At 46.7% G+C, this 26,658-nt stretch overlaps 1 protein-coding gene across 3 annotated transcripts; it reads left to right on the top strand.

Annotated features, from left to right (window-relative positions):
• Positions 1 to 7,298: 7,298 nt before the first annotated feature.
• Positions 7,299 to 26,355, top strand: PHF10 (PHD finger protein 10). 3 transcript variants are annotated; one of them, XM_047858392.1, is made up of 12 exons: positions 7,299 to 7,429; positions 9,502 to 9,608; positions 11,949 to 12,079; positions 12,684 to 12,761; positions 14,631 to 14,764; positions 14,861 to 15,010; positions 15,649 to 15,758; positions 17,279 to 17,432; positions 19,948 to 20,103; positions 24,541 to 24,649; positions 24,911 to 25,099; positions 26,166 to 26,355. In XM_047858392.1, the coding sequence occupies exons 1-12, from the start codon at positions 7,343 to 7,345 to the stop codon at positions 26,249 to 26,251; spliced, it is 1,491 nt and encodes a 496-aa protein (XP_047714348.1). In that variant the 5' UTR covers positions 7,299 to 7,342; the 3' UTR covers positions 26,252 to 26,355. The 3 variants fall into 3 exon arrangements, with proteins under 3 accessions (XP_047714348.1, XP_047714347.1, XP_047714349.1); XM_047858391.1 differs by having other exon boundaries at positions 12,678 to 12,761; XM_047858393.1 differs by lacking the exon at positions 7,299 to 7,429 and adding an exon at positions 7,898 to 8,923 and having other exon boundaries at positions 12,678 to 12,761.
• The last annotated feature ends 303 nt before the right edge of the window (positions 26,356 to 26,658 follow it).

Below are 26,658 nucleotides of genomic sequence, written 5' to 3'. Positions count from 1 at the left end.
GTCAGGCCACAGGTCGCTGTGTTAATGACTGACCTGCATCATCAACCTCCCTGCAAAGCCTGTCGGTGACTCGTCACCGCACTTCAGTTATCCAGCGGCTCAGGTCACAACACAGCAAAGCAGGTTCTCACATTGCCTCCTTGTCTCCCAGTGACAGACCCACATGATGTTTTACAACAATGAGCTGTCAAAGGAAAACTGTTTTACATTAAAATTTCATTTTATACAATTTACCAAAAAAGTTGAAAGTGTTAAAGAAATAAGAAATGAGGATGTTGAAAACAAAATTGGATGTGATTAGGAAATTTGAAATTGACAAGAGCAAAGTGAGCTACGATGAGATCTAAGCCCGCACGAGGTCCCTTAGGAACCACAGGGAGAAAGCCCAGTGAGTGAAGAAACATGGTAACGTTGGAACCACATCCTTTAGTTTAAATTGCTCGAGGAACAGAAAGACTTTCTTCTACTCTGGATGGAGGACCAATAACAACAATGATAATGATAATGATAGTAATAAATCGTAATCAGTTTGGCCAGCATTCAGGTCAAGTGTTGATGGTAGTTGCCATGTTGAAAGAAAACTGTGACTGCACAGGGAGACTGGTAGACAAGCTCTTACCGCAGTAAAGTCCGGTTTCATCATCTTGGAAGTGCACAAGACTCGATTAGCGCTGAGCTCTCTGGTTAAGCTGCGGGCCCAGGCCAGGGCACTGCTGGGAAGCCTGCACCCAGATTCCACGGGTCAGGTAGGGCAGGTGGTCCAGACAAAGGATGCAAATATCTCAAGGAGGTGACATTGGTAAACGACTTCACATTAAAGACGCTTAGAGATACTATACAACATTGAAAATGCAAAACAAAACGTTGGGAGGAGCAGGGAAACTTATCAAGGCCCAGAAAAGGGAAGTGATATTATGAGAAGGCAAGCACCATTCAAACCAGTCTTGGTAAAGTCTTTACACAGAAATTAAGGACTGATTCCCAGTGTTCCTCATTTTAAAATACAGGGTACTAAATCAATATTAGTTTTACAATTAATAAAATTCTCTATACGTTTACAGGTGGCAGGAAGGGAGTTTTAAATGTTTCACCAAAAGTTTTTTTCAGTCATCAGACAATTGTGATTTTTCTCTTTGATTACCGATCACTTTGCACGGTCTCAGTTTCTGTGCTCATTTTTATGGTCCTGTGCTCTCATGAAAACTAGGATGTTTGTTTTCTGGCTTCTTAATTCCTTGACCCACTCACCGAGTGGCCTTTTCCTGTCGCCCACCTTGGTCACCTACTCCTTGGTTCATCCTGTAGACTTTGCCATCATAAATGATGTAGGAAACAAAGGCAGAAAGAAATGTAGACAAAATTAAATTTCCTCATAACCTGCAGCCCATTGACAAATTCTTGAGGCAGGCGGAGTAACACGTTCCTCCAGGAACAACCGAAGTCTTAATGCTTTGCTAGAGGGAAAAACAACCTTAGCCGGACAACAGCTAGGCCTCTGGTATCTCAAGAGTCCACTTTAGCATATGAAAGTCCTTCTGGAGGCCTCCCTTTGATTTACCTCCCCCAACTCCAAGGTGTGTAACCGGTCACCCCTCAGGACCCCCGCGCAGCTCTTTCGGCCCACAAGTCCTGTCCCCGTGCTTTAATAAAATCACCCTGTTGCGCCAAAAACATCTCAAGAGTTCTTTCTTGGTCATTGGCTCTGAACCCCCGCCATCCCTCCAAACCTCACCAATCAATATCAGTATGACCTCTGAAACCTCACGTTCTAGCTGGCTATTCTCGCAGTCACTTCCTGTCCTTAGAGCTCAGCACCTATAGACCCTTACTGAAACCTGTACACCGTTTACTAGCCCATCGTTACAATCACTCGCTCACAAACACAAGTTCCTTTGCCCCTCTTACTCATCTGGTAAAACCCTTGTGAACGAAAAGCATATCCACTTTGGACTAGCCTGAATTCAAGCAGCCACATTTGCCAGAGAACATGGAAAAACCAGTCCGACTGGTTTAACTCCTGAGTTCTCCACCACAAAATTCCGGGGGGCGAATCACTTGGCCTCCTAGGAACTTGGCCTCCTTGCTCTCCGCACCTTTCCCCCTACTTCCTATATTCCTCTCCTCTCCTCGCTCTCAGGTGACGGCTTCACCTCGTATTTCATTCGGGAAAGGAAGAGTATCAGAGGTTCTTTACCACCCAGTCTCAGAAACCATGTGCGTCTGCAGCCACATTCCGTTTTCTAAGTCGTCACAAGGTATGCATTGAGCGTCGTGCTGTCAGGGGCTTACCGGCACCTGTACTGGCTTCTGGCCTTCCCAGAGCTGCCTCCCAGCCTCCCTCCTTCCCTTGCTCTCTGGCCCCACGACTCCTCCTCTGCTCCTCCTCCTCAGTGTGCAAACTCGCTCAGGTCCCACCTTGAAGACAACACCCCAGCTGCCCAGCTGCCTACTTTCTGCAGTACTTGTTACGGCCCAACTTCTCATACTAGTCACCTGCTCCCTCCTCAAGGGGCTTCCCACTAGTTTCTGAAGCTGCCGCTCCTTTGAGACACCTCAGAATAATTAAGTGTGCTAACTCCCCCCAGATGGCTAAACGCACCGGACATTTTTCTCTCATCTCATTCAACCTCTCATTTGACATAGTTGACCAGTCCTTCTTTTCGAAACACGCTATCCTCTCAATTTATAATACCTGTCACTTAGTTTCCTGCTCCTTTTTATTTTATTTTATTTTTTTTTTACATTTATTTTTGAGAAACAGTGAGACAAAGCACGAACAGGGGAGGGGCAGAGACAGTAGGAGACACAGAATCTGAAGCAGGCTTCAGGCTCTGAGCAAGCAGTCAGCACAGAGCCTGATGCGGGGCTCGAACCCACGAACCGTGAGATCATGACCTGAGCCGAAGTCGGACGCTCAACCGACCGAGCCACCCAGGCGCCCCTCCTGCTCCTTTTTTTTTTTTTTTTGTTAATGCTTATTTATTTATTTTGAGAGAGAGAGAGAGAGAGAGAGAGAGAGAGTGTGTGTGTGTGTGTAGCAAGTGGCAAGTGGGGGAGGGACAGAGAGAGGGAGAGAGTCCCAGGGGCTGGGTCTCACCACCCGGAGATCGGAGATCGTGACCTGAGCCGAAATCAAGAGTCAAGGGCTTAACCCACTGAGCCACCCGGGTGCCCCTCTGCTCCTTTTCTGCCTTTTTTCAGCCTAGTACATATTAAGATAGTATTTGGTGAGCAAATGAATGATTCTTTATATTTCTATCACCTAACGTAATTCTTAGTTCATAGTTGCTTTCTGTAAAATATTTGTGAAATAATTGAGTGGACATTATTGTTTTAATCCTACAAATGAGGAAACGGAGGGTCAGAGAGATTAAAAATTTACCCATTATTGATGGCCGTGTGGCCATTAAGTGACACAGTTGGTACTGAAACCAAAATCCTCACTTGTACCCCAATGTCTATAGTGGCACTCTCAACAATAGCCAAATTGTGGAAAGAGCCTAAATGTCCATCAACTGACGAATGCATAAAGAAATTGTGGTTTATATACACAATGGAATACTACGTGGCAATGAGAAAGAATGAAATATGGCCCTTTGTAGCAACATGGATGCAACTGGAGAGTGTTATGCTAAGTGAAATAAGCCATACAGAGAAAGACAGATACCATATGTTTTCACTCTTAAGTGGATCCTGAGAAACTTAACAGAAACCCATGGAGGAGGGGAAGGAAAAAAAAAAGGGAGGTTAGAGTGGGAGAGAGCCAAAGCCTAAGAGACTCTTAAAAACTGAGAACTGGGGCGCCTGGGTGGCTCAGTCGGTTAAGCGTCCGACTTCAGCTCAGGTCATGATCTCATGGTGCGTGAGTTCGAGCCCCGCGTCGGGCTCTGTGCTGACAGCTCAGAGCCTGGAGCCCGTTTCAGATTCCGTGTCTCCCTCTCTCTCTGCCCCTCCCCCGTTCATGCTCTGTCTCTCTCTGTCTCAAAAATAAACATTTTTAAAAAAATTAAAAAAAAAACCTGAGAACTGAGGGTTGATGGGGGGTGGGAGGGAGGGGAGGGTGGGTGATGGGTATGGAGGAGGGCACCTTTTGGGATGAGCACTGGGTATTGTATGGAAACCAATTTGACAATAAATTTCATATATTGGAAAAAAAAAAAAAAAGAAACCAAAATCCTAATCCTAACTCCTAATCTTTGTTTTTACCATGGCATCATACTGGCGCCCTGTGTATTTCACTCCTGGAATTTGCCTTTACACACCCCATTCTCAAGCCACATTGGAGTGGTTGATGTTCCTAAATATGCTTCCTATTTTTCCCCCGTCAGTCTTTTTCAGGCTTGAAACCCTGTTTCCATTTCCAATTGTGTATTTCCCTGTAATTGCCCTACCAGTCTCTTAAGATACTTTTCAAATTCTGTGTCAACCTAAAATCTTAACTTTTGTACTTGCAAGTAAATTATCTGCTGCCTAAACTGCCTTTAATAATATTTATATATTTGTATAATATTTGGCGTTGAAACTGCCCACGGACAGGGACTGTAATCCACGGAGTGCACCTTAATACTCTGCCTTACCTTTCATGCTGAAAGGCTGAATCCGTATTTAAAAAAAATTTTTTTTAACATTTATTCATTTTTGAGAATGAGAGAGACAGAGCATGAGTGGGGGAGTGGCAGAGAGAGAGGGAGGCACAGAATTTGAAGCAGGCTCCAGGCCCCTTAGGAGCTGTCGGCACAGGGCCCGAACTCATGGACTGTGAGATCATGACCTGAGCTGAAGTTGGATGCTTAACCGACTGCGCCACCCAGGCGCCCCTGGAATGAAGAGTTTTAAATTTGTGTCTGATCTAGAGACAGAATACCCAAGGGAAAAGAGTAGACCTGAATAACTGAATGTATAGATATATACATTCAGTTATATTCTGAATATATATATATATATGTATATATGTGGCTATATATATTTATTGTTGAATTCTATCAGGAGAATCTGAGTGAGGGCCTTGATCAGCTAAGAGAATTTGGGAGAAGTTGACTGTCTTTCCCAGTGGACTCAGGCAGGCTGTTTCCTTCCAGGGGGTAGGGAAATAGGGAGCTCGTCCGAATGAGGTTGTGAGTGAAAGCAAGGTTTAGCTTAGGAGCCATTTGTGAATCTTCGGCTATTGGTGCCGTGTCTTTTCTGATGGGAATGGAAATCAGGAGTGGGTGGGCTGGAGGAGCCATGGGCTAGAAGGAGTGCAAACTTTTGCAAACATAATGAATGAAAGGGAAGCCACATGGTACTCTAAATCCTAGAACCTTTGTCTGTTACCTTGGAAAATCATCCACACTCTCAGCTAATACCGTCTGCTAAGAGGTCAACTTTTCACAAATTTCCGGAACTCTCGTGGTCACAGCTGCCTGCCATGTTCTTTTAAGGTTCAGTTCCAAACGTGTGTGTGAGAAATCCTCGAGGTGACGAGGTGAAGTCTAACAACTAGAATTAATAATAAACTCAGTTCCCATCATGTCGGTGCCTTCTGCGGACGGGCCTCCCACTGTACCCCGCATGCCCTTTGCAAAAACGCTGAAGACCCAGGCCGCCGCCTCACTGTACACAGGAGACAGGGGGACGTGATCGGCCATGTGCAGCGAGCAAGGCTGGGCTGGGAAAGGTCGGGAGGGTCCACAGCCTTTTGGAGGCAGCTGACCAGCCTTAGGGAGCCCCCAAGGCAGCCTTCCAGGCACAGCTTTCCGTGCGTACCCGGCCCACCTGCCTGTCTGCCTGCCTGCCTAGGGTCTCAGCTGCAGGCTGCTGCACAGAGCACATTCCAACCCAAAATTACACGCACGCAAGTCGAATTTCAGGCACTCTTACACTGTAGGATTTCGACAGGCCCTCGGGTGGCTGCGCGTAAACTTTTCAAAGGAGAGCCGCCCAGGGTGTCATTGGAACGCACGCGCTCCAGGGCAGGTGGCTCAGGAGCTGCGGAGAGCGCGAGGCCGCCGGCAGAGAACAAAGGCAGAGGCGGGCAGGGGCGGTGGCGGAGGACGCAGAGCCAGGAAATGGGCGAGGGCTCCCACAGCCCCCCGAGACACAGCCCACCGGGGCGGTGCCGGGACGAGGGGAGCCCGGGGGGAAGGGGGCGGGGCGCTCGGGATTGAGGGGGAGGGGCGGCCCCCCTGGAGAGAAGGTCCCTCGGGAGAGAGGAGTAGGAGGACGAGGACCCCCGCGCGGGGAAGGGTGCGGAGGCCGCGGAGGATCCCTTGGGGGGAGGGGAGGGGAGGGGCCCCGGAGGGTCCCTCGGGCGAGGAGGGGGGGAGGGGCGGGGGGGACCCCCCCCCCCCGTGGGGAGGGGGCGGAGGCCGCGGCGGGTCCCTTGGGGTGGCCGGGGTGGGGGTGGGGTGGGGAGAAGGGGAAGTGGAGGCGGAGACCCCTGAGCGAGGGGGCGGAGGCAGCGTTGGGACCCCGGGGTGAGCCTTGGGGGAGCGGTGGCCAGGACCCCGGGGGGTTGGGGGCGGAGGGACCCTCGGGCGAGGAGGGGGGAGGGGCGGCGGGGACCCCTCCTCCAGGGGGAGGGGGGCGAAGGATCCCCCCGCCCCTCCCCCCCCCACCCCGGGAGAGGCGGGGCGGGGGCGGCGGCGGCGGCGGGGACCCCCGGGCGGGGCGGCGCGGGCGCGGTGGGAGGAGAGGGGCTGACGTGTGGCGGGGCCGGGCCGGGGGCCGCGGGGAGGGGGCGGCGGCGAGCGCGCCAAGCGGCGGCGGGCCGGGGCGGGGCTGGGGGCTGAGGGGACGGCGGGAGGTGGGGCCGCGGAGCGCGCCGGGCTGCGGCGGGCCGGGCGGTGGGGTGGCGGCGGCGCGGCGGCGGCGGCCGGAGGATCGCGCGGGGCCGCGGCGAGCGGCGGGGCGGGAGCGGCGGAGGGCCGGGGGGCCGAGGGGGGCCGCGGCGGGCGGCGGGCGGGGAGCCGGCGGCGGAAGGGCGCGGCGCGCGGGGCCCGGGAGCGCCGGCGCGGCGGGGACGGCCGAGGCCGGCGGCCGGGGCGCCGCGGCGGAGCGGGCCGGCGCGGCGAGCGGCCGGCGGGGCTGAGGCGCGCGGGCCGCCGGCGGCCTCCTTCCGCCCCTTCGGCCGCGGCGGCCCGGCGGCGCGCTGGCGGCGGCCATGGCGGTGGCGGCGGCGCTGGCGGGCCGCGGGGCGCGCGGCGGCAGGGGCCGGCCCCCGGGCGGCGGCGGGCGGGCGGAGGGGGCGGGGCCCGGGCGGCGGGCGGCCCGCGCGGCGGCGGCGGCGGCGGCGGCGGCGGCGGCGGCGGCCGGGACGAGGCGGCGGCGGCGGCGGAGGCGGCGGCGCGGGGCGCTAGGGCTGATGGCGGCGGCGGCCGGCCCCGGGACGGCGCTGTCCCCGCGGCCGTGCGACAGCGACCCGGCCACCCCCGGAGCGCCGTCCCCGAAGGTGAGGAGCGGCGCCGGGCGGGGCGGGGCGGGGACGGGCCGGGGGCGGGGTGGGCGGGCGGCGGGGCCGGGCCGCGCGTTTCCCGCCCGGACGAGCCGCAGGCCGTGGCGCACTCCCCCACCGCCCACCCCCGAGGCCGCCCGGCTGCCCGGTCGGCCCCCGAGGCGGCGGGGGGAGGCCTGGCCCGCGGGTGCCGGGTTCGGAGAGCGCCTCGCGGACGCGGCCCCGGGGCTGCGGCCGGTCCGGCCTCGTGCGGGGGACTCGGGCCCGGTGGAGCCCCCGGGCGCCCCCGCCAGCACCCCCTGGAGTCGGCTAAGTCGCAGGAACTGAGTGGCGGCCGGCGCGCGGCTCCGCCGGCGAACTTAGTTTTTACCGCCCTTGGGGACGCAGCCCCGCCGATGGCTTGTGCGGAACCGCCGGGGTGGGGGTGGGGGTGGGGGGGGCGGCGGCTGCGGCCCGGGGGCGGTCGGGGGCGCCGGGGGTCACCCCGGTCCTTCGTGCACCTGCGCGGGCGGGGGCCGCGGCGTCAGAGCACCGCCCGGGAAGCCGTGCCTTGAGCTCTGCGTTTTTAACTTTTGTGGACTGTTTCAACTTTTTAAGCAAGAGGAGTATACTTAAATCGACATACAAGTGCTCAAAATGCCCAGAAGCGAGTAAAACGGCCGAAGAAAACAAAACAACCAAAACCCAAAAAACGGCAACAAAACCCCCCTTGAATCAATTTGCCTAGAGGGAGTTATGCCTGAAATGTTGACTCTGAACTGTCTTAATCGTGATGCTTACTGTTAAATGTTATTTTTTTGGGTACATTTATTTTCTGCTCTCCGTCTCTTACCTGGTTGCCTTTCTTAATAGGGATGTACCAGGGCTCTGTAATTGAATGGTGCTTACACGAAACCCAAACGGACAATGTAGCGTATGTTTGTCTGTTTGGGAAAGAATCTGAGTCAATTCCTAATGGCCGGAGCCGTCTGAGGCTAAGGATCATCACGGTGATATGAACTAACTTTATAGGGCGCTCAGTATCTGCTAGGCCTTGATCTAAGCGCTGCCCAGTGTTCAGCTCATTTAACCCTTCCCTTAGGCAAGCCCTGCAGGCTCAGTGATGGTCCCAGAACTGGAGCGGCTGGCAGACAGCCCCTGGGCTGGTGAAGGGCCCTGGGCCCTGTGAGCGCCCCCGTCCAGCTGTGGCATGGCCAGCGACTTTTATAGTTGTCTTCTACTTTTTACAGTTGTCTTTTATATAGCAAGAGGACCATGGTATTGAACAGAATTTTATTTGTCTTACAAATCTATGTTTCGTTGATTACTTTTTTTAAAAGGTATTTTTGTAAGCGTGATAATCATCAAGCTTTAGCTAATATGTGAGTAAGTCCGTTTCCTGACATTTGACGCATCACTCCTTTCTGAGTGGATGGTGCAACTTGGTCTTGATGTTACTGTCTCCTCACGGACAATGTCGCCTAAACATGTTGAAGCCTCCCGTTGGCTGGGGTGTGTACTGTGTGCTGCTGTGTAGACGAATGACTCTTATTAGGGCACGTTTTTGCTAAATGTTTGCAATGTAAGAAAAAAATGAACAGGATCGGTAACTTGTCCTTAGTCCTCGTATGCCCTTTTCCCAGGGGAATAGAAATATGGAAGAGAGCCGGTTAGCATAGGCCGATCACCCAGCCATACGTTGAGTTAAACACTAAATGATCCACACGTCTGTTTTTTTTCCCCCCTAGCTGGGATAGGAGGTTTTGCTTTAATTTAAGTGTTGCAGCAATTTTACATGTTTGTTTAAACCACAGGGCGTTGTGAAAGGTCGGTTTAGATTTACAGGTTAATTGAGAATTTTCTTATTTTGATGATTGCAGATCACTTTTTAGTTGTTTTTTTTTTTCCCCCAGGTCTCGCCAAGCCAGAATCTTGGCCCCTTTTAATTGCAGTAGAAAGTTAACATTTGTGTAGTAGGTTGTCCTTAAAAAGTCTTTAAGTTGAGCCTTTTAGCAGGTCTGGGATGAGACCTAATCCTGTGTTCCTTATTTTTTATTGTTTCTTATGTTTTGAATGTTTTCAATGTATAGGATGATAATGAAGATAATTCAAACGATGGGACCCAACCATCCAAGAGGAGGCGAATGGGCTCCGGAGATAGCTCTAGGAGCTGTGAGACTCCAAGTCAGGATCTCGGGTACTGTCGTTTCATTGCTCAGTAGCAGTCCTGTGGTGTTTCTCTCTCTGCACCGTCTCCCTCCTCCCTCCTCCCTCCTCCCTCCTCCCCCCTCCCCCCTCCCCAGCCCCGGCCAGGGCAGACACTACCGATGCTTTTGCTACTCCGTGCAATTAAATGTTTTTATTGTGATAAAATACACATAAAATTCACCATCTTAACTATTTTGATGACATTCACAAGGTCGTAGAGCTGTCACCACCAGCTTTGTCTAAAATGTTTTCACTGCTGCCAACGGAAACTTCGTAATCATCAAGGAATAAAAGTTGCCATTTTCCTCTTTCCCCAGCCCCTGGCAACCGTTGTTCGACTCACTGTCTTAATGAATTTGCCTATGTTAGGGGTACCTCGTATAATCTTTAGGGAATCCTACAGTGTTTGTCCTGTTGTGTCTGGCTTATTTCAGTTAGCATCGTTTCTTGAAAGTTCCTCCGTGTAGTGTGTGTGTTAGGACTTCCTTTCTCTCTAAGCCTGTGTCGGACTCCACCGTGTGGACCGTGCATTTCGTTCGCGCTTTCCTCTACTGATGAGGTAGGGTTGTTTTCCTCTTTTGGCTGCAGTGAATAACGCTGCTGTGAATGTGGGGGTATGATACCTGTCCAGAGTCCCTGTTTTAAAGTAATTTTTTTGTAATGTTTATTTATTTTTGAGAGCGAGAAAGGGTGTGAGCGTGAGTGGGGGAGGGGCAGAGAGCGAGAGGGAGACACGACCCAAAACAAGCTCCAGGCTCTGAGGTGTCAGCACAGAGCCCAACGCGGGGCTCGAACCCATGAACCGTGAGATCGTGACTTGAGCCGAAGCCGGACGCTCAACCGACTGAGCCATCCAGGCGCTCACGGTCCCTGTGTTCAGTTCCTTTGGGTATATCCCGTGGAGAAAAATAGCTGGTTCATGCTGTAATTCTGTTTTTAGCTTTTGAGGACCCCCCCAAACTGCTTTCCGCAGCAGACTCCCCATTCTCTGTTCCTACTAGCAGTGCACACAGTTGCAGTTCGCTCACGTCCTTCCCGATTTGTTTTTCCCAGTTCTTGTGATTGTGGCCGTCCTAAGAGATACGAGCTGGCACCTCACTGTGGTTTTGGTTTGAATTTCCATAAGGACTAGTGATGTTGACCATCTTGTCATGTGCTTTTTTGTACATCTTTTGGGGAAATGTCTACTTAAGTGTTTTCGCCCTTTTTAAGTTGGGTTGTTTGTTTTTTTGTTGTTGAGTTGCAGTGTTTTGGCATTCTGGACGTTCATCCCTTGTGAGGTACGGGACTCGCAGATACTTTCTTCTATTCCGTAGTTTGCCTTTTCACTCCGTTGGTAGCGTCCTTTGATGCGCACAAGTTTTAATTCTGCTGAAGTCCAAATGATTTCTTTTGTCGCTCATGACTTTGGTGTCAGATCTACGATCCATCGCCAGATCTGAGATCATGAAGAGCGACTCCTGTGTTTTCTTCTAAGAGTTTTCTAGTTTCGGTTCTTGTACTGAGGTCGTTGACCTATTTTTGAATGTGGTAGGAGGTAAGGGTCCAATTTCATGCTTTTGCATTTGGATGGCCAGTTTCCCGGCACTAGTTTTGAAGAAACCTCTTCTTTTTGTTTGTCACTTTCAATTGGGTTCATAAAACCGTCCCATTCTTGCCTCTATTGTCCGTTGATGAGATTTAGAGGTTGCGTTGGCCAGGTCCAGAAACCTGTAGTCAGCTCTTCAGGATTGGGGTCGATGGGCAATACACTGGCATCATCAGACTAGGTCTGTTCTCTTTCTGTTCTCTTCTGGATTTGTGGAGTCTTTGAGAACAAACGACTGGTCTGTAGTTCAGTTCATTGAGTAGCGGGTTTTGGAGTGTTGCTTTCTTCGCTGTTTGTGACTCACTGAATAGCAGATGGGAAAAAGGTTGATGACTTGTACCTTGGGTGGACGAAAGAGTGGGTATTGGGTGTGAAGCCTGAGACTGAGAATTCAGAATGGGTATCACCACCGTGTTGTGGCCGTGTAGATCTCTTAGGCTACAAAATTCCTTTACTCCTCCCGGTTGTGAGTGGCGTACGAAGTGTCTGGTGTTCCGTGTTTAGTGGCGCACGTGGTTGCTTCCTTTCCCTCTGCCTGCTTTGTATTCTTGGGACACACGTGAGACCTGGGAGCTGGTTTGTATCGCAGAGTCAGAAGACGGAGTGAGCACTTAAATAATTAAAGTAGTTGTACAAAGTTCTTAAAAATAAACATTCTCAAAAATAGATCCCCCCAAAATAGAAATGATTAAAATTTAATAAAAGCCACATTTAAGGCATAATGCGTATTTCTGTGCTTAGCTTTAGCTACTATCCAGCAGAAAATTTGATAGAGTACAAATGGCCACCTGATGAAACAGGAGAATACTATATGCTTCAAGAGCAAGTCAGTGAATATTTGGGTGTGACCTCCTTTAAGCGGAAATATCCAGGTATTAAGTCTTAGTTTATGTAACAGATTAAGTCTAACTTTTAACTAATCGGGATTCTTTCGGATAGGTTGTCAATTTCCGAATACTTGAGTATGGATCATTTGTAACGCACTCTATGTTCTGCTGGCTGCTTTTCATTTGCTGCTGTCACCCAACTTCTCTCTCTACTCCCAGTTGACTCTCCTGCCTTATAAACTGACTTAAAAGCGAAACGAGGAAGGTGAATTTCCTGGGGAATGTTGTAGAAAAAGTCATTGTATAGCCATAAGCACCAGGGCTCTGGTCCTTGACCCTTGCTCCCTGACCTTCGCCACGGAGGCAGCTGCACGGGCTGGGTCTGCGTTTGAGAAAGGCTATCTGTGTCAACTAAGTTAGTCTTGCTGTGGGTTAACTTTTATTTCTTAAATTCGTAAGATTGCATGGTCTCTAATAATCTTCGGAAAAGATAACACGCAGTACTTTTAAATCTGTGAAGAGTTTAACTTTTGAAACTTTTTAAGAAGTTTTTTAAGTTTTTAAAGTTTTACGTATGCATAATGTCACAAATGTAAAAGACTTTTTAATAGTCTTCCGTTTTTTTTTTTTTTTTGTTTTGGAGATTTAGAGCGACGAGATCTGTCTCACAAAGAGAAGCTCTACCTGAGAGAGCTGAATGTCATCACAGAAACTCAGTGCACTCTAGGTAACGCTCTGCGTGCGAAGGTTGAGAGCGTGCGTTCACGACGTGGTACTGGATGGGCATCGATCCCCTTTCTTAAAGGATTTTACAAAATTAATAAAATAGATTGAAGTATTTAAGTGCTAGATTGTTTACTTTTAGTTTTTGGGAAAATAAAGGAAAATGACATTTTAAAGCAATATCATTTTCTATTAGCTTTCACGGAAGTGTCAGAGCATGTGTTACGTGGAAAGTTTTATAGTAGTTTTTAAAAGTGTTGGTCTTTATCTCTTAAAAGGCACATTTTGCTCAGTTTTTAGTTCTGTATCATCTCCATGCTTGCTTTGCAGTTTTTCTTACATAAACATAGTAGTGCAATGTGGGTACTTTTTAACACAAAACCGTGGGTGTTTGTCACAGGGATTGGTTTAATCTGATACTATGAGTCTTGAAAATTACGTGTATGGCTTGTGTGTGTGCTGATGCTTCTGTTGAAATTGTAATGGACTTGTATAGTGTTTCTAGTGTATTGATTTGAAGACCAAGAATTGGGATACATTGAAAAACTTTTTTTTTCTTCTAATATCGTTACTTAGTTAAGGATATTGGATTAGGAATAATCCTTGGGGCACCTGGGTGGCTCAGTTGGTTAATAAGCGTCCATGACTTCGGCTCAGGTCATGATCTCATGGCTTGTGGGTTCGAGTCCTTTGTCAGGCTCTGTGCTGACAGCTCAGAGCCTGGAGCCCGCTTCAGATTCTATGTCTGTCTGTCTGTCTGTCTGTCTCTCTCTTCTCTCTGCCTCTCCCCTGCTCACTCTCTCTCTCTCAAAAATAAACATTAAAAAAAAAAAAATCCTTAATCTTGAATTGTCTATGGTTAGTGTGCATCATTATTTAGCAATTGTTTTTATTTTTTTATTTTTTTATTAAAAAAAAATTTTTTTTAATGTTTTATTTATTTTTGAGACAGGGAGAGACAGAGCATGAACAGGGGAGGGTCAGAGAGAGGGAGACACAGAATCTGAAACAGGCTCCAGGCTCTGAGCTGTCAGCACAGAGCCCGACGAGGGGCTCAAACTCACAGACTGAGGTCATGACCTGAGCCGAAGTCGGCCGCTTAACCGACTGAGCCACCCAGGCGCCCCTTAGCAATTGTTTTTAATAAAGAGATACATGTTTTTAGTACTTTGATCTTAAAAAAATTTTTGGTTGAAAAATTGATACATTTTCCTTGGACTCTTTGAAAAAAATTTTTTTTAATGTTTATTTTTGAGAGAGAGACAGAGCGTGAGCAGGGGAGGGGCAGAGAGAGAGGGAGGCACAGAATACGAAGCAGTTCCAGGCTCTGAGCTGTCAGCACACAACCCAACGTGGGGCTTGAACTCATGAACTGCAAGATCGTGACCTGACCCAAAGTCAGACGCTTAACTGACTGAGCCACCCAGGTGCCCCTCCTTTGCATCTTTGAGGAGCTTTTATTTATTTTATTTTTTTCAATTTAAGTTTATGTATTTATTTTTGAGAGAAAGAGAGTAAGCAGAGGAGGGGGCAGACAGAGAGGGAGAGAGAGAGAATTCCAAGCAGGCTCCACACTGTCAGCACAGAGCCTGAGGTGGGGCTCGAACTCACAAACCTTGAGATCATGAACTGAAATCAAGAGTTGGACACTTAACTGACTGAGCCACCCAGGCACCCCCATGAGCTTTTTAAAAATTGTTTGACTTTATATTATGAATATTGTTTTACTATTTTTGAATATATTACAGTATTTTCCTTGGACTATTGGAACACCTTTAAAGAGTAGTTTGAAGGAAAAGCAAATTTTGAAAAATGGTTTTGTTCACTTAACCTTCAAAGAGCTTTTCTACTATCCTTTTTTTGTCTACGATAGGTTTAACAGCATTGCGCAGTGATGAAGTGATTGATTTAATGATAAAAGAGTATCCAGCCAAACATGCTGAGTATTCTGTTATTTTACAAGAAAAAGAACGGCAGCGAATTACAGATCATTATAAAGAGTATTCTGTAAGTATTGAGTGACTGCCATCTTTTAGTCGGTTTAGGGAGAACGACATTTTGTAAGGTCATATGTGATTTCCGAATGTAATATTTTTATTTCAGCAAATGCAACAACAGAATACTCAGAAAGTTGAAGCCAGCAAAGTGCCCGAGTACATTAAGAAAGCTGCCAAAAAAGCAGCCGAATTTAACAGCAACTTGAACCGGGAGCGCATGGAAGAGAGAAGAGCGTATTTTGACTTGCAGACACATGTAGGATTGCTTACATTTATTAGCTCCTGAACCTCACTTATTGCTTGTTATGGTAGAGTGCTTAGTACCTCCTTTATTATTGTTATTTTTTGTACCGGCAGTTGTGTCCTTTTCTGCCCCAGAACTTAAGATAGAATTTTTAACGATGTGCCAGTAACGCTCTGTTTGCACGCGCGCGTGTGTGTTGGGGGGAGGGACCTTTTGCTTTGTGGCTGACCTGCCGAACGAGACTAATAGGTATATATCATACTCGTTTGTCCCAAGGGTCATCGTAAGGCATTTCTGCGTTTATTGACTTAACTCTCACAGTTGCCCTGTGAGGTTGAAACTAGTCATTTTCTCATTTCATGGACGAGGACGTTGAGCTGCAGGGGTTTTAGAAGTTGCCCGGGCCCCCTTGTTCTTTGGGGGTGAGAAACACACCGCCTGTCCCCAGACACGATGGCCATGGTGAAGAGCCAGATAAAACTCACCTGTACGGCTAGTAACACCACCTGCCCTTGGCTTCTAGTTCTTAGTGTCTCCGATATTTTAGCTTTTGGGGGGAGGAGCGCAGTGGAGCACAAGAGGGATTGTTTTCCTAAAGCCTTGTTTCCTGGCGTGGAATCAGTTTTGTATTTCTCTTCATGTTACCCTAGGTTATCCAGGTGCCTCAAGGGAAGTACAAAGTGTTACCGACAGAGCGAACCAAGGTCAGTTCTTACCCAGTGGCCCTCATCCCGGGACAGTTCCAGGAATATTACAAAAGGTATTCGTTGGTTTTATCAGCATTTCTATTGGGTGTTGGTGAGGGACTTCAGAGTCCTGTGTACTTGCCTCCAGAAAGTTTCTGCTCTGTAAGTCCCGCCCTAACATGCTGTGTGAGGTCTGTCCCTGCTGTCTCCTGTGGCTCTGCGGTGAAGGACACCCTTCGACTGGAATTTGAACGTCTGCTCCTGAAGCCGCCACTGCCCGTCTCCTGCCCACCTCCCGTGTCTCCGTGGACAGGTGCCGGAGCGTCCACAGTGCGCTTCGTGGCCCCGTGGCACCCGTGTCGCTGAAAGCTTGCTGGGAATACAGACTCCCAGGCCTGCCGACTGTTGGCCACGTTTTTATGGCCGCCCGCTGGACAGCACCGGCTCAGTCTGCAGAGCGTGTGGAGCGGGGAGCGCGGCCGCCCTGGCCTGGCCGCTGCTTCCACTCCGAGGAGCAAGAACGTCACTTCTCTCTTTCCCAGGCAGGGGGGCACTGAGAGCGAGGCTAACACAGGACCATCTTGTTTGAGAATCTCAGCTTTTACTTCAGCTTTAAACCTTAGGCTGTTTAGGATAGAGACCGTTCTTTATAGGGTTTAAAATGGACGATAGGATCATACTATTTGAAAGTCCAATTTAAATCATAGGTTAGTGGATTTTAGTTTTTTTATTTTGGGGTCAGCAAATTATTATCTTTTGTTTACTTAAAAAATTTTTTTTTAATGTTTATTTTTGAGAGACAGCATGAGTCGGGGAGGGGCAGAGAGAGAGGGAGACACAGAATCCCAAGCAGGCTTCAGGCTCTGAGCTGTCGGCACAGAGCCTGACGCGGGGCTCGAACCCACAAAGTACGAGATCATGACCTGAGCTGAAGTCGGACGCTTAACCGACTGAGCCCCCGGACACCTCTGTGCCTGCTTCTTAACGCAGGTTTCCGGTGCGGACAGGGTGCGAAGCGGCGGAGGGCGGGCCGCGGATGGGAACGGCGACAATAAGTCAGCTGCTGCGGGCGCCACCCGACTCTGGGCGAGGGGTTGTGATGTCTAGTTTTGGACAGGATAGGTGATGACACTTGTTAGAATACATGCTTCATAAGTTTTTAAGGAACTTGCTGCTCAAAAGTTTGTTCCTTAAATCCAAGTGTTTTGTCTGCCTGTGGCGGACCCACAGATCGCGAGGACTCAGGGAGCTGGGAAGGAGGGGGCGTCAGGCGGCCTGGGGTTTGTGCGGGGTTCCGCCTTCCTCTGCTGATATTTTTATTTTTCTCCTTTTTGGGGTTGAGGATAAAGGACGGAGACATTCTCTTTTGACAGAAAGAATCAAAGGCATATTTTATGCTCTTAGCCTGATGAAAAAATGTTTGGGCTTTTTAGGTATTGCTCTCCAAAATGAAAACTCATTTATTACATGTGTAATCATTTTCCAGAAGTATTTGCGGTTAACTGAGAAAATTAGGGCCATCTTTGTGGCTCGCAGATTCGTTCATTCACGTTCCTAATGAAAGGGAACTGAAACCCGTCCCTCTGAACCTCAGGTACTCAGCAGACGAGCTGCGGTATCTGCCGTTAAACACGGCCCTCTACGAGCCCCCGCTGGACCCTGAGCTGCCGGCCCTGGATAGCGATGGTGACTCAGACGACGCCGAGGACGGTCGAGGCGACGAGAAGCGGAAACATAAAGGCACTTCGGTAGGAACATCTCTCTGTACGAGGAGGCGTCTCCTTTAAGTGCGTGCTGACCGCTCTCCCGGAGCACGTCACCCTCTGTTTCAAGGTCGGCGGCGTGTAATTCCCCGAAAGCTGCCATTAGGAAAATGACTCCGTGCCTAGACACAGACTGTGTGCCTTTGTAAGTGTTGTTAAAGTCGCCCCTTTGTAGTTCTCACAGGCAGGTCAGGGAAGGGTACAGGCCTCACTGTGCAATTCTGTATTCGGCTGTCTTGGTTTGGGGAGCACGTTCGCTTGTGTGCCTGTTGCGTAATTAATCATCTTAGGCTTCCTACGGGAAGTGTTCAGAGCACCGATCCGTTACCGGGCAAGGTGGCGGTGTCCGTGGGAGCGAAGGAGAGCAGACGCTGTGACGGCAGAGGATTCTGGTTTGACTCGGCCCGTGTGTCAGGCGGCTCGCCACTCTCAGCCTTCACGGTGTCCCACCTGAGTCCGGGAGCGGGCCACCTTCTGGGGACGGGCGTGTTTGTCACCAGCAACTTCTGAAACATTTAATGATGCGTGTCGCATAAAGTCAGATGCCGTTCGAGTATTAAAGTGACGATACCGCTTCTGTCCTGTCATTTTGGGAAAAGGGGCGCTGTGGTGTGGCCAGGACATGTTGGAGGTGACTTTCCTTCATTCTGCTTGTAGGAGTATAAATGAGTCCAACATTTCAGGAGAGCATTTCATGGTATCTACCAAGATTTTTAATTTCCTCAGAATTTGACCTAGCAAATACACTAACAGTTTATCTGAAGGACAAAATTTAAGTAGGAAAAAAATGTCCATTGGAGTGTTAACGGTAGTTTTATAATGAAAATTAAGAATAAACCTCATGTCGGGGTGCCTGGGTGGCTGAGTCGGTTAAGCGTCCAACTTCAGCCCAGGTCACGATCTCATGGTCCGTGAGTTCGAACCCCGCGTCGGGCTCTGGGCTGATGGCTCAGAGCCTGGAGCCTGCTTCCGATTCTGTGTCTCCCTCTCTCTCTGACCCTCCCCCGTTCATGCTCTGTCTCTGTCTCAAAAGTAAAATAAACGTTTAAAAAAAAAAAAAATTAAAAAAAAAAAAAATAAACCTCATGTCAACAGTGGGTGATATATTTACACGATAGTAATGAAGATCAGAGAAGATTTAGTGATGTAATAAAATGCACACAATACTTAATTGAAAAACGTGTATACACAGTGTAATCCAGTTTTGTGTTTTATTTATTTGTATTTTTTTAAAGGTTTATTTTAGAGAGAGTGCTTGTGTGTGCATGCACAGGCGGGGGAGGGGCAGGCGGAGGGGGACAGAGGATCCAAAGCAGTCTCTGCGCCGACAGCAGAGCCCCACATGGGGCTTAAACTTGCAACCCTTGAGATCGTGACCTGAGCTGAAGTCAGTCGCTTAACCGACTGAGCCCCCCAGGCGCCCCTCAAGTTTTTGTGTTTTTTGTGTTTTTTTTAAATGAGGGGATATGTGTAGGTGGGGTGTGTGTGTGAGTGTGTGGATCTGGTATCTGTGTGTGTGCAGACACACCTAGAAAAATTAAAAGGAGATGCAGTCATGTTCCCAGGAGTTGTCTCGGAATGCTTACCGGAGTGGTTATGGATAACCCAATTTTTTCATTTATAATTTTCATAATTTATATGAACGTAACATTTTTATTTTAACTAGAAAATTTTAAGTCAACAGATGAAGCATTAGATGGTCATATACCAAGCTTTTAAACTTTGAACACCTAAAACGTATCTGATGCTGTCGTGAAGGCTCAGTGATCGCTGTACTGGCCTACGAGCGCGTACTTGAAGAACTTCTTTAGTGACGTTTATTACTCGGTAAAAATATCCTCGCTTATTTAAGACAGTTTATTCCTTAAATAGTTTTTTCTACAAAACAAGTAGGCTCCCTTGTGATACGGCAAAATGGTGTAGCGCCGGCTGGAGTAGATCGCTCTGCTGGTGTTGATTAAGGCGGGACACAAAGTTGGTTAAGGTACAGTCAGCTTTCTGCTGTCATGTGTAAGACAGATAAGTGATTTTTAACATGACCTGTTTAGTCTCTACTGGGAAAAGTTTTCTTATAATTATCTTTTTATTTATTTATTTATTTATTTATTTTTATTTTTATTTTTTTTAATTTTTTTTTTTTTATTATTTTTTTTTTCAACGTTTATTTATTTTTGGGACAGAGAGAGACAGAGCATGAACGGGGGAGGGGCAGAGAGAGAGGGAGACACAGAATCGGAAACAGGCTCCAGGCTCCGAGCCATCAGCCCAGAGCCCGACGCGGGGCTCGAACTCACGGACCGCGAGATCGTGACCTGGCTGAAGTCGGACGCTCAACCGACTGCGCCACCCAGGCGCCCCTCTTATAATTATCTTTTTATTTTTAAATTGACGGAACTTTGAAACCTTTTTTTTCTTTTTGAATGTTTGCTGTAGTTTTCAGAATTCACACTCAAATCTGTGTGAATTCCAAGGAATCTTTGTCTTTGCCTTTGACCTCCAGGACAGTTCCTCCGGCAACGTGTCTGAAGGAGAAGGCCTTCCCGACGGCCAGGAGGAGCCTCTCCCGGGAAGACAGAGATCCAAGGACAAAGCTGCTACTCCAAGAAAAGATGCTTCCAAACGTTCTGTACTGTCCAAGTCAGTCCCTGGGTACAAGGTAGAAGAAAAAAGCCCCTGACTCCGCTTCCTTCCTGAGCAGCCTCTCTCCCCGAGATAGTTTAACCCTGACTCCGAGCGGTGGAGGCCTGCCTGCTGCGTCCACTGCTGTCCTGTGCTGTGTGCCCTCTGTCAGCTTCCTCCTGTTGTGCTTTACTTTCCTGGTGGCTTTTCTGTCACTTCTGCCTATGGTTTAGCTTCTGTTTTCTGTATATGTACAATTTGTAAGAAAATCTTTTTTTGTCTTTTAAACAATAACCAGGCAAGTATGGATTTAAAAAAAATTACTTCCTAGCAGAACTTTATACTTTGTTTCTTTGGGGTAAAGACCATAATTATCTGGCATTTGAAATATCCTAGTATTTCGTATAGCTGAGCATGCTAAGCTGTAAAGTCTGGGTGGGTAGACTCTTAGAATAAGCTGCCTCTCCTGGAGAAAGATCTGGGTTTAATTTAAGATTACTTGATCCGTTTGCCAAATTCAACGAACTCTGTGATAGAAAACAGGAAAACCTGTTATTTACATTGTGGTGATTTTTAGCCTGACCTTGGCAAATAGTCTCTATGCTTCTATGACAAGGATTGAAATGTTATTTAGTGACGTGATCTGGCTTCTGTCTATATATACTTGTTAACTTCGGTCTGGCTGTTCTCAGAGGAGGGTATTCTGCTATCAGCAATATTATCTTTGTGGTTCCTCCTGCTGTCTGTCCCTTCCCCTCCAGAGGCTTAGGTGAGAGGTGAGTGGCCTTATCCCTAGATGGGGGGTTAGGAATGTCCTAAAAAGACTGGAATTAGCCGCACAGTTTTATGTTCTGGGTGGTAATAGTAAAATTGACCATTCGTAGGGTCTGGAATGTGTCAGAATATGCTTTCCATTGTGGTTACGAAAGTGTTTTGAAGGAACGTTTTCCAGTAAGGTGATCGGGTAGTTTTACCGAGTGGGATTGTTAAACAATTGTCGTGTGTCAGATTGGGGTCGCGGTGGATGATCTGGAAGAACAGGGGCGAGCGAGCTGCCAGCCGGCTTCCCTTCCTCAGCCAGAACCTTCTCATGGTTCACTTCCCTTTCTTTTCCTGAAGTGAAAAAAGCAAGTTAACAAATGAGTGTATTCAATCCACATTTAATTAGAAAATGCCTTTATGTGATGATCAATTTTGAAACACACACGTTTTTCCGGCCGATGGCGAGCAAATCCCAAGCTTCATTCGCATCAGATGGCTTGGGGGGGCTGCGGCCGTGTGGTTTTTATACTTGTTTTTACGTATACGGCTTACCTAATTTTTTAAACTAAAGACGTAAATTAATGCTTAATAATCAAAAGCAAATGAACTCCAAAGATTAAATCTTGGAAAGGTAGCCTGGTGTGTGCGTGCTGGTCTGCAAATGGGAGCGGCCGCGCAGAGCACCCTGTCTGCGTTTCGGAGCCCTTTCAGAGTGAGCCTGAATTCATCATGGGTTCAGAGTGCAGAGTGTCGAAGCAGATGTTTAATAGGGGCTGAAAATGAAGAATTATTCCACAGTATCATTGATTTAATATGCAAGAAATCATATAGATTAACTTACATTGCTATGACTCAAGGGAGTGTAATCTGCAAAATACACATTTTATGACTTCTGTGAACATTTTTAGTAGCTTAAAGTGTTTCAGGTATTTCAGAGTTTAGAACAACCAGTATCTAGACTTCATACATTAATATGAACATGTTTATTAAAAGTAACCTCTCTATGAAAAATATATTAATAAGCCAAGATGTGCCTAAACATTAGGGTACTTCAAGCTGAAGCTCATATGTGCGAATGTGCTGGAGTTAAGGAAAATGGTGGCATAGCCGATGTCTTGCTTAAGAAGATTCACTAGTGCTTGCCCTTAATTTGTAGGACAGTATTATTTGGGTTACATTAACCTGAAATTAAAGCATATTGTTAGGAGTCAGGCCTGGGTTGCGAGTATATAATTAAAATCTATACTATGTGTCTGCTGCCGTGAAAGTCTCGCTTATCTTTGGTTATTTTTCAAGCAGGAAAGTAAGGGTATCGTGAGCCTTGTATTTGAGATGCTGAGAGCTGTTCGGATGAGTATTTTAATTTTCTTATCAGCAGTGACACTTTGATGTTGCGGTTTCTAGAACTGTCTCTGTCAGACACGGGGTTCTGTTCTACCCGTCTTCGCAGGAGTTCTGCACACTGTTCCCTTCCTACTCCATCACAGGAGTCTCCTTCAGACACTGGCTTCCCAGCTGGTGGAACTGGGTGTGAGCAGTGTGGCTGGCTTCTCAGAGAGCTGAGTGCTTGAGCGAACAGAGAATTGCCATAGAAAATGCTGCCGGGCTAGCTAGCTCTCTCTCTCTCTCTCTCTCTCTCTCTCTCTCTCTCTCTCTCTCTCTCTGTTTCTCTGTCTGTCTCCTCCCCTGTCACTCCCTCTTTTCATCAAGATGAAGACTATTGGGTAAGAAAAATTCTAAGTGACTTAACGAAATACTATGATTTCAAGCTTAGAAGTAAACTTAGAATTTTCTTGGTGTCCCTTTTTATCATAGGTGTTTAATGTATGTTTTAATGGCTGTAGAACTTGAATTGCTCTAGAATGTGAATGACTAGCCTTGTGTTTTCCTCATTTTTGACTTTTGTAAGGGATCTCCCATGAGGAGTTCTCTCTTTAGAGTTTGATACTGTGTAGTTACTTCCCTGACTGCAGTGAAAGATAATCCAGTACGTGGTATGCCAGTGTCTAACTTCAACTACACGTATTAAAGAAGTAGATCTTTCACATTCAGTGCAGGCGGCATAACCAAAGGAGGTGGTTATTTGGCTGTGCTGAGAGGTAGCTTTCTGCTGTATATTACGGCAGTTCCAGATTTGGTCGTCACTGAATTGGAACTTGGGTCCTCGAAGTGCACTTGTAGCTATTTTTTATTTACTGTAGGAAACACAGTGAGAACCTTATTCTTAGAATGTAGCAGCGACAGTGGAAGGGGACTGCTTTGTAAGACGCGCACGGTTGAGCACGTGACACTGCCCTTGTGTTGGGGAGCAGGGTATAGAGATACACACACAGGAGATGTAGAATAGTTAACGGTAAAGTTTTATATGTATGTTTTAACTCCCATGATATTTATTATTTTGTAGAGACGTTTGTGATTGTGTAGAGTTATTGTTTTTATTATATTTATGTATAAGGTTGACTTTTTTTTAAATAAATAAGCCAAAAATTATTTTTGAACGCCTCTGTCATCTTTTGCAAAAGAAAGACAATTAAAAAAAAATAAACTTAAAGAATTGAGAACAAACTGTTTAGGCCTTACAGGTTTTGAAGGTGGCAGTGAGACATTTCAAAGCTGGAATACTATATACAAAGTTAGAGTTTCCTTTAGGCTCCTCTTTGGTTTAATAACTTAGGAGAGGGAAATAGAAGATGCATTTGGCTGGGTTGGGATAAAACAGAAATACAGCAATTTGGTAACTTCCCCCCAGTTCCCGTAGACACATGGTCCTAGCCCATCCATCTTGGCCCACGCTCGCTCTCCTTTTTCTGCCCCGGTTACTTACGTATTCACATAGCATGAGTGAACATCATTTTATTACGGTCAAAACTGGGATGTTTGAATGTTCTCCCTCCCCCGGTAATTGTAGGTGCTGTGAATCTTTTCTTCTTTGTCCTTTTCCATGTGTCGCTAAGTGTGTTTTAAAACCCAAATATACCTTCGTTGGATGGAGCAAATTTTTAATCTGAAAAAAAGAATGGTACTCAAAATATGAGGGTGTCTGTAATTTTTTAAGTTATTTTTTTTGCTTGCTTGAAAACTTTTCTCTTTTGTATCTCATACGAATGCTTTCCCCTAAGTATAAACTCTTTTATTATTAGATATGCAAAGGGAATAATCACAGCTATTTTCCCGAAACATTTGTGCACGTGACAACGTATGGATGAGACATCTTCCAATTAAAAATATTAAAACATTGATTTTATAACTTAGGTTTTATAGATCCGTTTTTACAATTTGGGAAATAATCAGTTTTTAAACAAAATCAGTATATAAGCTGCTTAAGACGGAGTCTTCTGTTTTATAAGAAGCCTTACTTACGTGTAAAGGTCATTTGGTACCTGAATTTCTTCTTCCAATTAATAGTGCAGTTTGACATTGCATTTAGTTTTTTCCCCTTCCAGCTCATTATGCAGATCTTACTGTGCATGTAGGGAATGTAGAATGCTACACTTAATCCGGACGTAGATCATGCTGTTGACAAAATGTTAAAACGAAACCTGAGGCTTTAGTCAGTAGGCCGTTGTATTTTGAAAGCCGACTCTCTCAAGTTAGGTCTTTCTAAAAGATTGTTAACAAGTTCCTAAAAGTAAAGATAAGGCAGTGACAGTTCCTTATGAACCCACAGTGAGTACTTCTGGCATGAATTTATAGCCCTCTTCTACCCTTCCAGCCAAAGGTCATTCCAAATGCTCTATGTGGAATTTGTCTGAAGGGTAAGGAGTCCAACAAGAAAGGGAAGGCTGAATCACTTATACACTGCTCCCAGTGTGATAATAGTGGTAAGTATTGACATGTCTTAACATTTTAACCATCCTATTTGTTGCTTCAGAAACCAGGATTTTTAGTTGTCAGACCTGAATCAAATCTCCAAGTGTAGAGGGTAACTTGTAATGCATAGAAAAGAAGCCCATGGGTTTTCATCTCTTTGGTGATTGGACACTGTAGCCGTTCTTGAGAAATCCCGACGCAAACTAGCATTTTATTGTGCCATGTTAAGTTCAAAACTCTTTTGTGAAATACTAATACTGGTTTTGGTTTAGGCCACCCTTCTTGCCTGGATATGACCATGGAGCTTGTTTCTATGATTAAGACCTACCCTTGGCAGTGTATGGAGTGTAAAACTTGCATTGTATGTGGACAACCCCACCATGAAGAAGAAATGATGTTCTGTGATGTGTGTGACAGAGGTTATCATACTTTTTGTGTGGGCCTTGGTGCTATTCCATCAGGTAAAGATTACAAAAGGGAGTGAAGGGACGGGCCCGTCATTTTTTTAAAGGCTGCATAAACACCGGAAAGATCCTTCTATTGCCGAGAAGTTACCAAAGCTGTGATGCTCCACATAGTGTCCACGTGCCTTTCATCCCTAGGTACCCCGGCTAAAGGACAAATGGGTGTCAGGGGGCCTCGTCCAAGTTTTGGAATAGGGCTCAATGTATAGAATGAACTCAAGTCTTTCTAGTGAGAGCTAAAGCAAGAGCATCCGTTTGTTTCAAAACCTTGATTTTATTTTTGTGTCCTCTATTCAGAAACTTAACAAAAATGACTGCTATGCCTTCATAAATAGTAAGCCAGATTTCTAGAAAATGAGGCAGCATGGCAATTCCAGATAACTTTGGAACAGAGCTGAAGAATAAATCACAGTAATTGGACTAAAATGTTACATACGATTGTGTAAATTTAGAACTGACTTGCATAGTTAACACTGTATAATACTTTATGAAACACACGCCTAGAACGGTTTCCTGGGAGTCGTTAAGAAGCGGGTGACTTAAAGTTCGGTAGTAAATCAGATGGAGTAAGTGCCTAGGTGGGGTTCACCGCTGTGCGGTCAGATGCTTGAGAAGTTTAAAGTGCCGTGTCTGGTGCACCAGGACTTGGGAGGATGTTTGCACGTGCGGCTGCCACTGAGCCGCAGAGAAAAAGGCTGAAGATAAGCCCAAGTCAGGAACGGGGTTTATACAGGATATGTACTTTTGAACTTCTAAAGGATGACAGTGTTTGGGTTTCAGAAAGGATTGTGGTAGTTTTTTAAAGGTCCAGATCATTGTATGGTATTGATCTCCGCCCCTGCCCCACCCCAACTTGCACTGAATTTTACATGGCATTGATTACCCTGGTTGTCGTAAGGGAAGTTTCCATTTCTCCTTAAATTAAGTAACTTACAGGTGCCTTTCACGTCACACATCCACAAAAAAATATCACTAGTGATAGCTAAGGAAGGAGAGCCAAATAGGTTTACAATTCAGTCCTAAAAAATTAAATTTCATACTAAACTAACAATTTTTCTCCTAGGTCGCTGGATTTGTGACTGTTGTCAGCGAGCCCCCCCAACACCCAGGAAAGTGGGCAGAAGGGGGAAAAACAGCAAAGAGGGATAAAATAGTTTTTGACCCCAATGTTGTAATACGGATTTAAATGAACTACTTGGTGCCAATTTATTTGCATTCTTGATTTTATGCCAATAAAAGATTTCTGAAATTCATGATGTGCTTAAAATGTTAAGTTGATTTATTTGTTATAAGCTACTATTCCTCTTAAAACCAATTTCAGGTAGGGAAATAGTTCATTTTTCTTTCTTTTTTTTTTTTTTTTTAAAGTCTCTTAGGGCTTTGGCTCTCTCCAGAAATTCAGTGGAAATATATGCAACTTAATTGAAGTACTTAACTTTATTTCTCTTTGGCCTGAAACTTTATTTGCATGAAGTTTTCCTAATCTGTATTGTTTCTGGCCAGTCACGGGTAGCATAACAAAATTACTTAATAATGGACGAATTTGAATTGCTAAG

The sequence above is a fragment of the Prionailurus viverrinus genome, chromosome B2 (assembly GCF_022837055.1).
Source record: "Prionailurus viverrinus isolate Anna chromosome B2, UM_Priviv_1.0, whole genome shotgun sequence".
NCBI classification, from domain to species: Eukaryota; Metazoa; Chordata; class Mammalia; order Carnivora; family Felidae; genus Prionailurus; species Prionailurus viverrinus.
Note: the sequence above shows the minus strand (reverse complement) of the source record. Positions and strands in the feature narration are given on the sequence as shown.